At 56.1% G+C, this 14,664-nt stretch overlaps 1 protein-coding gene and 1 non-coding gene across 2 annotated transcripts; one reads left to right on the top strand and one right to left on the bottom strand.

Annotated features, from left to right (window-relative positions):
• The first annotated feature begins 1,155 nt into the window (after window positions 1–1,155).
• LOC141751385 (beta-keratin-related protein) lies at window positions 1,156–1,485 on the top strand. The gene has a single exon (XM_074608033.1). It carries the CDS (start codon window positions 1,156–1,158, stop codon window positions 1,483–1,485), a length of 330 nt encoding a protein of 109 aa, XP_074464134.1.
• Window positions 1,486–4,660: 3,175 nt separating this feature from the next.
• Window positions 4,661–4,742, bottom strand: TRNAS-GCU (transfer RNA serine (anticodon GCU)). The gene has a single exon. It is a non-coding gene; the product is annotated as a tRNA-Ser (tRNA).
• Window positions 4,743–14,664: the final 9,922 nt, after the last annotated feature.

The raw sequence follows: 14,664 nt of genomic DNA on the forward strand, positions 1-14,664 counted from the left end.
GCAGCCACCTTCCCCAGGAGCGGCAGAATGCACACAACACCTACTCGTGGCCTGAATCTGCTGGGAGGCTTCACCAGCAACTGGAATGAGACCTCAAACGAGCATTGGTCTGGGGAAGAAACGTAATTGCTATCAATAAAATCCCTTCAGTGCTACCCAGGATGAAAAGGGAGCCAAGCATTTCAGGCAAAGGAGGCATCATCAAAGAAGGTCTTTCATCTACCGTCAGGGCTTTGAGGAGCCAAGATTGCTGTTTCTCAACACGCTTCATGTTTGTGTCATTTTTCAGCTCCCCTGGGGCTCTGGGCCGCCGTTTAAAAGTGTGCCCAACTCCCAGCTCTTCTATCCTCTCCTTGTGCCTTCCTCTGCTCTGCGGAGTTGGTAAGTCTCAGTTCATTTTGCCTCTTGTCTCCTTGGTTGGCAGGACAGTTTTTGTGGAGAGGGCTGCATATATTGTGCCTCCCTTGTCCTCATGGAACGGTCTAGGATGTGAAACAGGGCATTGGTAATGCAGCAACCGGAGGCAGCAGAGCGCCTCCATGGGGCCTCCATGCCTGGGAGTGGCAAGGCCAGCTGAGGTATAGGCTGCAAAAGATGTTGACTTGGACAGGGGCAGCTTCCCTGCGTTTGGACGCACCCTCTTGGGTCACCCTGCAATTACAAACCAATACAGCACCGCAGGCCCACCAAAATGCCCAGAAACCCCCTCTCTGCAGACACTGCAGGTCCATCAACTCTTGGGCTGTGCCATTGCTTCTGCCTTTGACAACGTTTACCGAGTGGGACCCTTGCATTTTGTGGGGCTATTGCAAGTAGCTCTGGCCAGGTTAGCCCAGGTCCCTGTGCCTGTCACATCCCAGGTGGGTGAGAGAAGATATCTTCAGATACAGCAGGGTGTGACCAGGCAGCAGGGAGGCTCAGGTGGTGGAGAGGAGGGTGTGCATTGCGGAGTTTGGCCAAAATCAGAGGAGGGCACCATTGCGGGCCCTCCAGCTGGACACAGCTTTCTTGACTCGTGCCCCAACTCCAGTCTCTCTCCACTGAACTCCCAGCCGCTGCCCGTCGTAGGAGAAGCCGAGCTGGGCTCTGAAGGGCCCGACAGCTAATGCCCTCTGCCCGCTCTTGCTCTTGCAGGGTCGCCTCCCTCCGTGAGACATGTCGTGCTACGGCCTGTGCCTGCCAGCTGCCTGCGGCCCCACCCCGCTTGCCAACAGCTGCAACGAGCCCTGCGTCACCCGGTGCGCTGACTCCAGCGTTGCGATCCAGCCCTCGCCAGTCGTGGTGACGCTGCCGGGCCCAATCCTCAGCTCCTTCCCTCAGAGCACAGCCGTGGGATCCACCGCGTCGGCTGCCGTGGGGAGCTCTCTCAGCGCTGGCAGTGTGCCCATCGCTTCTGGGGGCTCCCTGGCTCTGGGGGGCTTTGGGTGGTCCGGTCTGGGCCGTGGGCTCTGCGGGCCCCTGGCACGGGGCAATCTCTTATGCTGAAGCCCGTGGACTGCCTGCCCATGGTCAAGCATCAGGAGCCTCGAGGAAAGCCCTGGAGCCAGCCCTGAGAGCGCGGCCATGCTCTGCCGAGGAGCCGAGCGCCCACGCCTCTGCCTGGAGGAAGGGCCCGGCGCTGGCCTTCCGTCTCTTCCCAAGGGAGCCTCTCTCTTTCCCCCTCTTGCTCTGCTTTACCTTGCGCTCCCCATGAAATACGTCCTCTTTCCTTCTGCAGCGATAGGCCTAGGTGATACGTGGTTGCCAGAGCCTTGAAGAGGAATCGGAAAGGAAGCATCCCTGGCGTGGGGACTTTCCTTCAGATGGCAGCACTTCTCTGAGCTTTGCTCAGCCTCCAAACTGCATTGCTTAAGCTCTCGTCTTTTCCATTTTCCTTTGATTGTCTCATTAAAGGCATTGGGCACCAGCTTTGCCAGAGAGTCGTCTTTCATTCTCCCCTCTTCTCCAATACCAACCACCTGAGTATCCAAAAGAGTTCCTCCCTCGGTAGAACTACAGGTTCCTCCTGAATATTCATCGAATCATAGAATCACCCCTATTGGAAGGGACCGCAAAAGAGCATTTGGTCCAGTGTTCCGTGGGCAAGGGAGCCTAGACGAGATTACCTAGCACCGTGCCCAATTGCATCTTGGACACCTCTAGCCATAGGGACTCTACCATATCCCTGGGGAGACTGACGCAGCGCATGATCGTTCTCACTCTAAAAAATGTCTTTCCTACGTAAAGGTAAATCCTCTCCCGGTTGCTCTTTGTTCTCTCCACACGGTTCTTTGTGAAGAACTTCTGTCCTCTTTGTAGTGGCTTTTCAGTCCTGGAAAACTGTGATGAGGGCAGGGGAAGAGCATCACAGGACAGCACGAGAGCTGTATGAAGTTTAACAAAGACATAACCAAAGGGCCTGGTACAGGCTAGGTTGTATGTGGCTGAGGAGCTGCCTTGCTGAAAGGTACCTGGGGGTCCTGGTGGACAACAGCCTGAACGTACGTCAGCATTGCACCGCTGCAGGAGCAAAGGCAAATCAGATCCTGGTCTGCATCTGAAGATCCATTACTACCAGAGGTAGAGAAATGATCACCCCATTCCACTCAGCGCTTGTCAGGCCACATGTGGAGAACTGTGTCCGGTTCTGGCCCCCACAATTTGAGAAAGATGCAGGCAGACTGGAGGAGGTCCAAAAGAGGGCCACAGAGATGATCAAAGGGCTGGAGAACCTGCCCTGTAAGGAAAGGCGGAGGGACTTCGGTGTTTTTGTTGTGAAGAGAAGGCTTGGGCAGGGAGGGCTCGTCACAGTTTTCCAGTGCAGCCTTTGGCGCTGTTTCCCACAGCATTCTCCTGGAGAAACTGGCTGCTCATGGCTTGGACGGGTCTACTCTTCACTGGGTAAAAGACCTGGCCGGACGGCTGGGCTCAAAGGGTTGTGGTGAATGGACTTACATCCAGTTGGTGGCCGGTCCACCACCACCACCACCACCACCAGAACACCAGCTGTGTTCCCCACGGCCCAGTATTGGGGCCTGTTTTGTATAATACCTTCATGGCTGATCTGGTAAACTGCTGTGATGAGTGCAGGGGAAGAGCATCACGGGACAGCACGAGACTCAGCATGGGATGTTTTGGGGGAGGAACTAGAGGTGGGGGAAGGGAAGGCTCAGGGTGGTACTGGCAGGAAAAAACATGAGAAAACTAGAGGGAGATGTCATAACGTGTTTGTCCCTCAAGAACTGGTTGCTGTTCAGGATGCTTGCCTGGCCATGGCCTGCTTCTGATCAGTGCATCCTGTCTGGTCTTTGTCTTAAGTTCTGTTCTGAACTATTTGCCCTGGGGAGGGGCTCCCTATTCTGCGTGCACGTGTGTGTATGGAAGTCTATGGGGCAGCAACTGGAGTCACACCACAGGTCGACGTGGTTCCTGTCTCCTTGGTGACAGTCACTGGAGTGGGACCAGAGGTCATAGGGACTGTTTGTCTGGGGTGCCGGCGCCTGGACAGACCAGGGCGAGTGGAAACAATGTGCCAGCTTGTGGAGTGTGAGAAAGCGAGTGTGTATAATTGCTGTCGAGTATCAAGCCAGATGATGCAGCGAGTGGAGCACGCCCAGGGGAGAGCAAGGTAGGGAGAGCATATCCCAAGGAAGAGATATCCCAAGGAACTGTCCAGGGACTGGTAGAGGGAGGCGGGTGGCCAGAGAAGTAGAAGTGCAAGTGTGTGTAAGAGCAGGGAGATCGTGTGGGCACGAAGAGGCTCCAGCCAGCCCGCTGGATCGTCCCTGTCCCTCTGACCCCTGCCAAGTCGCTCCTGACCACCCGGGACAGCACATCCCTTTGTGGCATGGCTGGCTGCTGGCTACTCCTGCCTCCACACAGGTCTTCCCTGCAGATCCCCGCTTTGTCACAAAACTAGTTAAGGGCTTGGTGTGTCTGAAATATGAGGGGAGGCTGTGATAGCTGGGATTTTTCCCATACCTGGTGGAAGGGAATGAAGAGGGAGCACGACTCTTCTCTGTTGTACCAACTGGCAGTGCAAGAGGCAATGGGCACAAATTAAAACACACGAAATTCCATTTCAAGGCCAGAAACCCCTTGTTGAGCCTGCTGGAGCCGTTGGCTTGGACTACAGGATCTCAAGAGGTCCCTTCCAACTCCAACGATTCTGAGACTCTATGAACTGAGAAGGGCGATGTCTCCCATAAAAAAAGACGTTACTTGAAATGTTCTGTGGCAGAAAGTGGTTTACACGTATTTTGCTTTTTGTTCCTGTGGCTGCTTGAGCCTTACTGAAGTCAAGGTAGACAACATCCACTGCTCTTCCCTTCTTCACCAAGCTAGTCACCTCACTGTAGGAGGCTACCAGCTTGGTGAAGCATGACTTCTCCTCTGTCAATCCATGCTTACTACTCCCAAGCCAGCCCAGCCCACCTTCCTCGCTACCCGTGTTGGGAAACTGCTTCCAGGAGGTTTTGCTCCATCATCTTCCCAGGGACTGAGGAGAGGCTGATTGGCCTGATCCCTCCCTTCTGGTTCCTCTTGCCTGTGTGGAGACAGAAGCAGTCAAGGTGCGTCCTGAGCCACTTCAAACACTTGCAAGTTCCATCCCAAAATAAAGGCTACTTTGAGGGGACACATCCAGATGCTGGCAACTGAGAGCAACATTGTTGGAGCTGGTCGACGAGGATGGGATTCGAACCCACGCGTGCAGAGCACAATGGATTAGCAGTCCATCGCCTTCACCACTCGGCCACCTCGTCAGCATGCTACTGTGGCTCCTGCCACTGCTCCCACTGCTCCTGAGTGATGCTGCTTCTCCACCTCCCGATGCTGCTTCTCCTGTTCCGGCTCCAGCTCCAGCTCCAGCTCCTGCTCCTGCTCCTGACGCCTACACCTTTGTGTACTGCTTGGCATCGGAGAGAAGGAGCCAGCCTCCAGCTTTTGCCTTTTGGGACTGGTCCACTCTCTCAACAGCTGGGCTGAGCTCCGGATACCTTTCGTAGAATCATAGAATGGTTTGGCTTGGAAGGGACCTTAAAGATCATCTCGTTACAACCCCTCTGCCATGGACAGGGACATGTCCCACAAGACCAGGTTGCTCAAAGCCCCGTCCAACCTAGCCTTGAACATCTCCCGGGATGGGCCATCCACAACTTCTTTGGGCAACCTGTCCTAGAGTCACACCACCCTCACAGTAAAGAGTTTCTTCCTAAAGTCTAATCTGAATCTACCCTCTGAAAAGAGGGTAGATTTAAACTGAAAAGTTTAAAACCATTACCCCTCGTCCTATCGCTACACTCCCTGATAAAACATCCCTCCCCATCTTGTGGGGCATGCTGCCTCATGTTGAGCTTCTCAACAACAACCAACACCCCCAAGTGCTCCTCAGGGCTGCTCTCAATCCATTCTCCGCCCAGCCTGTATTTGTGCTTAGGATTGCCATGTGCAGGACCTTGTATGTGGCCTTGATGACTTCCATGAGGTTCAGGCGGGCCCAGCTCTCAAGCCTGTCAAGGCCCCTCTGGTTGGCATCCCTTCACTGCACCACGCAGCTTGGTGTCATCAGCAGCATTACCGAGGGTGCACTCAAACCCACTGTCCATGTTGCCAACAAAGACGTTAAACAGCACCAGTCTTCTACCGTTGTAGAAGGCCACCACATTTGTCAGGCACGATTTGCCCTTAGTGAAGCCACGTTGCCTGTCACCGATCACCTCCTCAATTCCATTTGCCTTAGCACGGTTTCCAGGGGGATCTGCCCCATGATCTTGCCGGCCACAAAGGTGAGACTGACGGGCCTGTAGTTCCCCGCGTCTTCCTTTTTTCCCCTTTTTAAAAATGGGGGTTATGTTTCCCCTTTTCCAGTCAGCAGGAACTTCACTGGACTGCCACGACTGCTCAAACATGATGGATAGTGGCTTGGCAACTTCGTCCACTAGTTGCCTCAGGACCCGCGGATGTATCTCATGAGGTCCCATGGACTTGTGCACCTTCAGGTTCTCACGTGGACTCAAACCCAGTCTTCTCCTTACAGCGGGTGGTTCCTCACTCTCCCAGCGCCTGCCCTTGCCTTCTGCGACTTGGGCAGTTTGGCTAGGGCACTGGCAAGTGAAGGCAAGAAAGTCACTGATTACCTCAGCCTTGCCCATATCCTGGGTGACCAGGTCTCCTGTTTCCTTCCGGAGAGGGCCCACATTTTCCCTAGTCTTCCTTTTGTCACCGACATTCCTATAGAAGCCTTTCTTGTTGCCCTGGATGTCCCTGGCTGGCCAGGTTGAACTCTGTCTGGCCTTTAGCTTTCCTAACCTGATCCCTGGCTGCTCGGACGATTTCTCTGTTTTCCTCCCAGGCTACCTGTCCTTGCTGCCACCCTCTGTAGGCTTCCTTTTTCTGTTTGAGATTGTCCAGGAGCTCCTTGTTCATCCATGTAGGCCTCCCGATGTTTTTGCTCAACTTCCTCTTTGTTGGGATGCATCGCTCCTGAGCTTGGAGGAGGTGATCCTTGAATATTACCCAGCTTTCTGGGGCCCTTCTTCCCTCCGGGGCTTTATCCCACGGTACTCTACCAGGCAGATCCCTGAACAGGCCAAAGTCTGCTCTCACAAAGCCCGGGGTAGCGAGCTTACTGTGCACCCTCCTCGCTGCCCTAAGGATCTCCACCACCACCACCTCACGGCCACTGCAGCCAAGGCTGCCCTTGAGCTTCACATTCCCTCCCCACCAGCCCCTCCTTGTTGGTGAGAACAAGGTCCAGCATGGCACCTCTCCTTGTTGGCTCCTCCATCACTTGGAGAAGGAAAATATCATCAAGGCATTCCAGGAATCTCCTGGATTGCTTATGCCCTGCTGTGTTGTCCCCCCAACAGATATCGGGCTGGGTGAAGTTCCCCATGAGGACCAGGGCTGGTGAACGTGTCTACAGAGGGCCTTGGTCTGCCCGAATGGATGGCCTGGAGCAGACGCCCACTATAACATCACCCATAAGCTCTTGGTCGGCTCCTCATCCCTCCCCAGGTGGAGCTCCATGCAATCCAGCTGGTCATTGGCATAGCAGGGGACAACCCCTTCTCGTCTCCCCTCCCTGTCCTTCCTGAAGAGCCTGTATCCTTCCATTCCAACACACCACTCACAGAAGCCATCCCACCACGTCTCTGTGATGCCAATAAATTATAGCCCTGCAGGCGTGCTCGCGTCTCTAGCTCCTCTTGTTTGTTCCCCAGGCTGATATTTTGCGTATCAGCATGTTCCCCGTGCTGATGCTTTTGGATACTCAGGTGGTTGGTATTGGAGAAGAGGGGAGAATGAAAGACGACTCTCTGGCAAAGCTGGTGCCCAATGCCTTTAATGAGACAATCAAAGGAAAATGGAAAAGACGAGAGCTTAAGCAATGCAGTTTGGAGGCTGAGCAAAGCTCAGAGAAGTGCTGCCATCTGAAGGAAAGTCCCCACGCCAGGGATGCTTCCTTTCCGATTCCTCTTCAAGGCTCTGGCAACCACGTATCACCTAGGCCTATCGCTGCAGAAGGAAAGAGGACGTATTTCACGGGGAGCGCAAGGTAAAGCAGAGCAAGAGGGGGAAAGAGAGAGGCTCCCTTGGGAAGAGACGGAAGGCCAGCGCCGGGCCCTTCCTCCAGGCAGAGGCGTGGGCGCTCGGCTCCTCAGCAGAGCATGGCCGCGCTCTCAGGGCTGGCTCCAGGGCTTTCCTCGAGGCTCCTGGTGCTTGACCATGGGCAGGCAGTCCACGGGCTTCAGCATAAGAGATTGCCCCGTGCCAGGGGCCCGCAGAGCCCACGGCCCAGACCGGACCACCCAAAGCCCCCCAGAGCCAGGGAGCCCCCAGAAGCGATGGGCACACTGCCAGCGCTGAGAGAGCTCCCCACGGCAGCCGACGCGGTGGATCCCACGGCTGTGCTCTGAGGGAAGGAGCTGAGGATTGGGCCCGGCAGCGTCACCACGACTGGCGAGGGCTGGATCGCAACGCTGGAGTCAGCGCACCGGGTGACGCAGGGCTCGTTGCAGCTGTTGGCAAGCGGGGTGGGGCCGCAGGCAGCTGGCAGGCATGGGCCGTAGCACGACATGTCTCACGGAGGGAGGCGACCCTGCAAGAGCAAGAGCGGGCAGAGGGCATTAGCTGTCGGGCCCCTTCAGAGCCCGGCTCGGCTTCTCCTACAACGGGCAGCGCCTGGTTAGGGCCAGATCTCCCTGCAAATTTTCTTTATGTGCCAGGAGTGACCAAGGCAGGGCGTTGCACCATGGAAGTCGGACGAAGCACCTGTTGAACCAGTTAGTTGGTACGGGTGGTCCAGCCTCAGACTTCAGCAGAGCCACTGCTATAGAAGAGCCCAACTGAGTCCCTCTCGGAAAGGAAAAAAGCCTTCCCTCTTCTCTCACCAACTCACCTCCCAGAAGAGGGGAGCCCAGTGTATTTTCAAGCCTGAACCACGTATCAGAAGGCAAGCGGTCCCCCTGACAGCAATCCTACCGGCAGGAAGAGGAGTGGAGTTCAGACTTACCAAGTTCACCGTGCAGAGCAAGGGAAGAGCTGTGGATGGAAGGGCCTGGAGTGGCACGGGCTTTTTATATGCTGATCCAGCGCCTCAGGAGGCCTGGAACACGCCTTCTTTGTGAAGCGCGTTAACAAACAGCAATTTGAGGCTTGCAAAGCACAGCCAACAGACGAAGAACTTGTCTCTCTCATCCGAGAGGTCTGGCTTGCATTTCCCTACTGGGTTGAGAGCACAGTGATGCCTCACGTGCTGGCTCCTCAAAGCAACGGTCATCTGCGGTGCCATGCCAGTTCCCAGGAAAAGGTTTCAGTAGCTTCGGGCTTCAGGCCCTGTGTGTGGGTTGTGCCCATCCTTGGTGCGGAACGTGACTACCACTCTCAGTCAGGCCTGCATCTGTGGAGCACTCCTGATGAAGGCCACTCAAGCAGGTCTCCTGCTGAATGGCTGAGGCTGACCCTGAGAAACACAAGGCCCCGCAGGGCCGTGGAAGGGCTCAGTAATCAGCCCAGCCCCGGCTGGATGCCTGTCCGGCCAAGGGACACCAAAAAGGAAGGGACTCGGATCTCTGGAGCTGGTTGGAAGGCAAAGGCCAAAGAAGGACTCTCTGTGAGATGGAGAGAAGCGCCTCGGTGTCAAGGGATGGGGGCACCGGGACCATTCCTAGAGGTGCCAGGTAGCTCCGAGGTGGCCCCAAAACAAAGGTAAAAAGGGGAAGGGGGAAAAAAAAAGGGTCTTGTTCTATGGAAATCTTTCAATTCTCATTCTTAAAGCGGGTAGTCAGCCCCAAGGGTGCAAGGTCAAAGTGGCGGAGGAGTAAACTCGTAGGCATTTGGCTGAGGGAGCTTTTCCCTTTTGGTTGCCTTGCCAGCCCTGGGAAGGACATGTCCTCTTGTGGCTACAGTTCAAAGCAGAGCCTTCCTGCCCTCTGGTGTTACCACACGCCTGCTGAGGCAGGCGGATGCATGTGGCCTGCCTCAGCTTTGCTCAGGCACAGCAAACGCCTGGCTCCTCGTGCACCAGAGGAATGCCTCCACAGCCTTCCCACATCCATCAGCGGGGCAGGATGGCAGGCCAAGGAGGAGAGCAACCCAGCCACGCTACTCACTGCCTGCTGTAGCAGAGCTGTGAGGGGCTGTGTCTTGCTCCTGTCTGGTGGCAAAGGAGGCTACGTGAGGAGCAGGGTGTCTGTCCTGGCGTCTGCTCCTCTTTGCACCACCCCTCAGTTGCCAGAAGGGAGAGCAGAGAGGGAGGAGCAGCAAGGCTGTACTCAACCTCTCTCCTTACCCACGGCGGCCTTTGGCATTTGCTGGTGCACCTGAGTAGTTAGAGCGCTCATCCCTCATAGAGCACAGCCTGGGAACAGGGCAGCCATAGGGCAGGTCGTCCCATTTGGGGAGTTCCCCTTTGAGGCTGGTCCCTGCTGGCAGCTTCCCGCGCAGACATTGCTGTGGGCAACCCGTGCCTCTTCTGCGGAGCTGGGCCACGTCTCAAAGGGCCACATCTCGGGGCTTTGGGGGTTGGAAGACAGAGGCAGCCACTTCCCTGCCCTTCAGTTGAGGACACGCTGAGGGTCGAGGGCCTTGCAGGTTCCTCACAGAGCCTCAGAGCCTTTCAGGAGGGAGCATCACTGGCTGCTTTGTCGGTGAGTGCTCTTCCAGTTCCACCTGGAAAAGAGGCATGGGTGGCTGCCTCCCACCCTGGCACCATACTGACGCCTGGGACCTGTTTCTGCCTGTACGGAGCGAGCACGTTTCTGCTGTGAGCCGTGGCACTGGGTCGACCGTCCCGGCAGGATGGCACAACAGCCCCAGAGCATGGCCCTGCTGGAAACGATGGCAGAAGTAGAGGCAGAGCCATCGATCCCTTGCAGGAGAAGACAACATCCCCCTTCCAAGACCCTTCCCCGCAAACAGCACGGCCACCCGGGTGAAAGTGGGGCCCATCTTCCCAAGCAGCCTGGGCAGTCAGTGGCGGTTCTCAGTGCTGGTCACAGGCGGCTGGCCTTTGAGCTGCCCCCAAACCTTTCCAGACCGGCAGTCTCCTCTGTGTCTCATAGGGCAGCACCAGTTGCTGCCGCCTATGTCCGGTGGTCTGTCACACCAGTCCATCAAAAAAGCAGGCTCCCCAGGACCTGCGCACATAGAGGTGGCAACCTTCCTCAATTTGGTCTGTGCTCCAGAAACGTCTGGGAGTGGGAACGTCAGGGCACGTCCCTGCTGTCCTCCTTTGGCTGCTGTTTCACCAAGGAGCATGACAGGATTTCAAGGAGTCACTAAGTGGTTGGGCAAGATGCTAACAGCCATGACAACGCTGTACAAAAAGCTGCATTTCTGCAGGAATGCGGACATGAAGTTGTGCCTAGGGTCCTCTGCACGTCTGAAGCCATTTCCCCCAGAGCCCCTGATGCCAGTGCATGGATGATTCGCACCGCGGTGTCGATGAGGTCTCTCATAGTGCCTCAGCACTTTCTGGTGACTCACAGGTGACTCCAAGGTGGTCTGCTGGTGACACTTTGTAATTAAAGGGCCCTGAATGTGCCAATTCGTCCCTGAGCCAGGGAAAAGAAGCCAGACCCTCTGGGTCAGTGACCTGAACGAGCCCCCGGCAACGATGCAAAGACGAGTGTTGTTTGGGAAGACTGCGCCAAAGCAAACTGGTCCACTTGGTCATGGCTCTCTTTCAGGCATGAGTCAGCAGGCTCCTTCATCGCTCTGCAGGGCCACGCTGAGCCATTGATTCTCCTTGGCAGAGTAACGAGCAAAGTCCTGGCAGGCAAGGCAAGGGCTGCGCAGTTCCCAAAGAAAACGCTCTGGCCTTCCCCGACTGAAGACAACAGCTGAACTGCTGGGCTCGTTTTGCATGCCTGGAAAGCGTGTGCATCACTGAGGCGCAAGGGGAGCAGAGATCGGTCACCGAGCAGCCTGATCCACTCCAGCAATGGCCTCTGTGTCCCCATCCCTGAACACAACAGGGTTTCTCTCCAGACAGCAGGAGGACCTTGTTTGACCATCACCTTCCAATCACCCCGGGGATCTGAGTCTCCTCCATTCTCTGTCCCTCAGTGGAACAGCCATTCTGCAGAGGCTTGGCTGGGCTGGTCTCTGCGCAGCTCCATAGCCTGCAGGCACTGCTGTTGCTCAGGGTCGGCCTCAGCCCGTCAAAGAGAGACCCTTCTGAGTGGCCTTCACGCGTGCCCCACAGGCAAAGTCCTAGGTAAGCGGCGGCCACCTTCCCCAGGAGCGGCAGAATGCACACAACACCTACTCGTGGCCTGAATCTGCTGGGAGGCTTCACCAGCAACTGGAATGAGACCTCAAACGAGCATTGGTCTGGGGAAGAAACGTAATTGCTATCAATAAAATCCCTTCAGTGCTACCCAGGATGAAAAGGGAGCCAAGCATTTCAGGCAAAGGAGGCATCATCAAAGAAGGTCTTTCATCTACCGTCAGGGCTTTGAGGAGCCAAGATTGCTGTTTCTCAACACGCTTCATGTTTGTGTCATTTTTCAGCTCCCCTGGGGCTCTGGGCCGCCGTTTAAAAGTGTGCCCAACTCCCAGCTCTTCTATCCTCTCCTTGTGCCTTCCTCTGCTCTGCGGAGTTGGTAAGTCTCAGTTCATTTTGCCTCTTGTCTCCTTGGTTGGCAGGACAGTTTTTGTGGAGAGGGCTGCATATATTGTGCCTCCCTTGTCCTCATGGAACGGTCTAGGATGTGAAACAGGGCATTGGTAATGCAGCAACCGGAGGCAGCAGAGCGCCTCCATGGGGCCTCCATGCCTGGGAGTGGCAAGGCCAGCTGAGGTATAGGCTGCAAAAGATGTTGACTTGGACAGGGGCAGCTTCCCTGCGTTTGGACGCACTCTCTTGGGTCACCCTGCAATTACAAACCAATACAGCACCGCAGGCCCACCAAAATGCCCAGAAACCCCCTCTCTGCAGACACTGCAGGTCCATCAACTCTTGGGCTGTGCCATTGCTTCTGCCTTTGACAACGTTTACCGAGTGGGACCCTTGCATTTTGTGGGGCTATTGCAAGTAGCTCTGGCCAGGTTAGCCCAGGTCCCTGTGCCTGTCACATCCCAGGTGGGTGAGAGAAGATGTCTTCAGATACAGCAGGGTGTGACCAGGCAGCAGGGAGGCTCAGGTGGTGGAGAGGAGGGTGTGCATTGTGGAGTTTGGCCAAAATCAGAGGAGGGCACCATTGCGGGCCCTCCAGCTGGACACAGCTTTCTTGACTCGTGCCCCAACTCCAGTCTCTCTCCACTGAACTCCCAGCCGCTGCCCGTCGTAGGAGAAGCCGAGCCGGGCTCTGAAGGGGCCCGACAGCTAATGCCCTCTGCCCGCTCTTGCTCTTGCAGGGTCGCCTCCCTCCGTGAGACATGTCGTGCTACGGCCCGTGCCTGCCAGCTGCCTGCGGCCCCACCCCGCTTGCCAACAGCTGCAACGAGCCCTGCGTCACCCGGTGCGCTGACTCCAGCGTTGCGATCCAGCCCTCGCCAGTCGTGGTGACACTGCCGGGCCCAATCCTCAGCTCCTTCCCTCAGAGCACAGCCGTGGGATCCACCGCGTCGGCTGCCGTGGGGAGCTCTCTCAGCGCTGGCAGTGTGCCCATCGCTTCTGGGGGCTCCCTGGCTCTGGGGGGCTTTGGGTGGTCCGGTCTGGGCCGTGGGCTCTGCGGGCCCCTGGCACGGGGCAATCTCTTATGCTGAAGCCCGTGGACTGCCTGCCCGTGGTCAAGCACCAGGAGCCTCGAGGAAAGCCCTGGAGCCAGCCCTGAGAGCGCGGCCATGCTCTGCTGAGGAGCCGAGCGCCCACGCCTCTGCCTGGAGGAAGGGCCCGGCGCCGGCCTTCCGTCTCTTCCCAAGGGAGCCTCTCTCTTTCCCCCTCTTGCTCTGCTTTACCTTGCGCTCCCCATGAAATACGTCCTCTTTCCTTCTGCAGCGATAGGCCTAGGTGATACGTGGTTGCCAGAGCCTTGAAGAGGAATCGGAAAGGAAGCATCCCTGGCGTGGGGACTTTCCTTCAGATGGCAGCACTTCTCTGAGCTTTGCTCAGCCTCCAAACTGCATTGCTTAAGCTCTCGTCTTTTCCATTTTCCTTTGATTGTCTCATTAAAGGCATTGGGCACCAGCTTTGCCAGAGAGTCGTCTTTCATTCTCCCCTCTTCTCCAATACCAACCACCTGAGTATCCAAAAGAGTTCCTCCCTCGGTAGAACTACAGGTTCCTCCTGAATATTCATCGAATCATAGAATCACCCCTATTGGAAGGGACCGCAAAAGAGCATTTGGTCCAGTGTTCCGTGGGCAAGGGAGCCTAGACGAGATTACCTAGCACCGTGCCCAATTGCATCTTGGACACCTCTAGCCATAGGGACTCTACCATATCCCTGGGGAGACTGACGCAGCGCATGATCGTTCTCACTCTAAAAAATGTCTTTCCTACGTAAAGGTAAATCCTCTCCCGGTTGCTCTTTGTTCTCTCCACACGGTTCTTTGTGAAGAACTTCTGTCCTCTTTGTAGTGGCTTTTCAGTCCTGGAAAACTGTGATGAGGGCAGGGGAAGAGCATCACAGGACAGCACGAGAGCTGTATGAAGTTTAACAAAGACATAACCAAAGGGCCTGGTACAGGCTAGGTTGTATGTGGCTGAGGAGCTGCCTTGCTGAAAGGTACCTGGGGGTCCTGGTGGACAACAGCCTGAACGTACGTCAGCATTGCACCGCTGCAGGAGCAAAGGCAAATCAGATCCTGGTCTGCATCTGAAGATCCATTACTACCAGAGGTAGAGAAATGATCACCCCATTCCACTCAGCGCTTGTCAGGCCACATGTGGAGAACTGTGTCCGGTTCTGGCCCCCACAATTTGAGAAAGATGCAGGCAGACTGGAGGAGGTCCAAAAGAGGGCCACAGAGATGATCAAAGGGCTGGAGAACCTGCCCTGTAAGGAAAGGCGGAGGGACTTCGGTGTTTTTGTTGTGAAGAGAAGGCTTGGGCAGGGAGGGCTCGTCACAGTTTTCCAGTGCAGCCTTTGGCGCTGTTTCCCACAGCATTCTCCTGGAGAAACTGGCTGCTCATGGCTTGGACGGGTCTACTCTTCACTGGGTAAAAGACCTGGCCGGACGGCTGGGCTCAAAGGGTTGTGGTGAATGGACTTACATCCAGTTGGTGGCCGGTCCA

Source organism: Larus michahellis, chromosome 14 (assembly GCF_964199755.1).
Source record: "Larus michahellis chromosome 14, bLarMic1.1, whole genome shotgun sequence".
Classification (NCBI taxonomy): Eukaryota; Metazoa; Chordata; class Aves; order Charadriiformes; family Laridae; genus Larus; species Larus michahellis.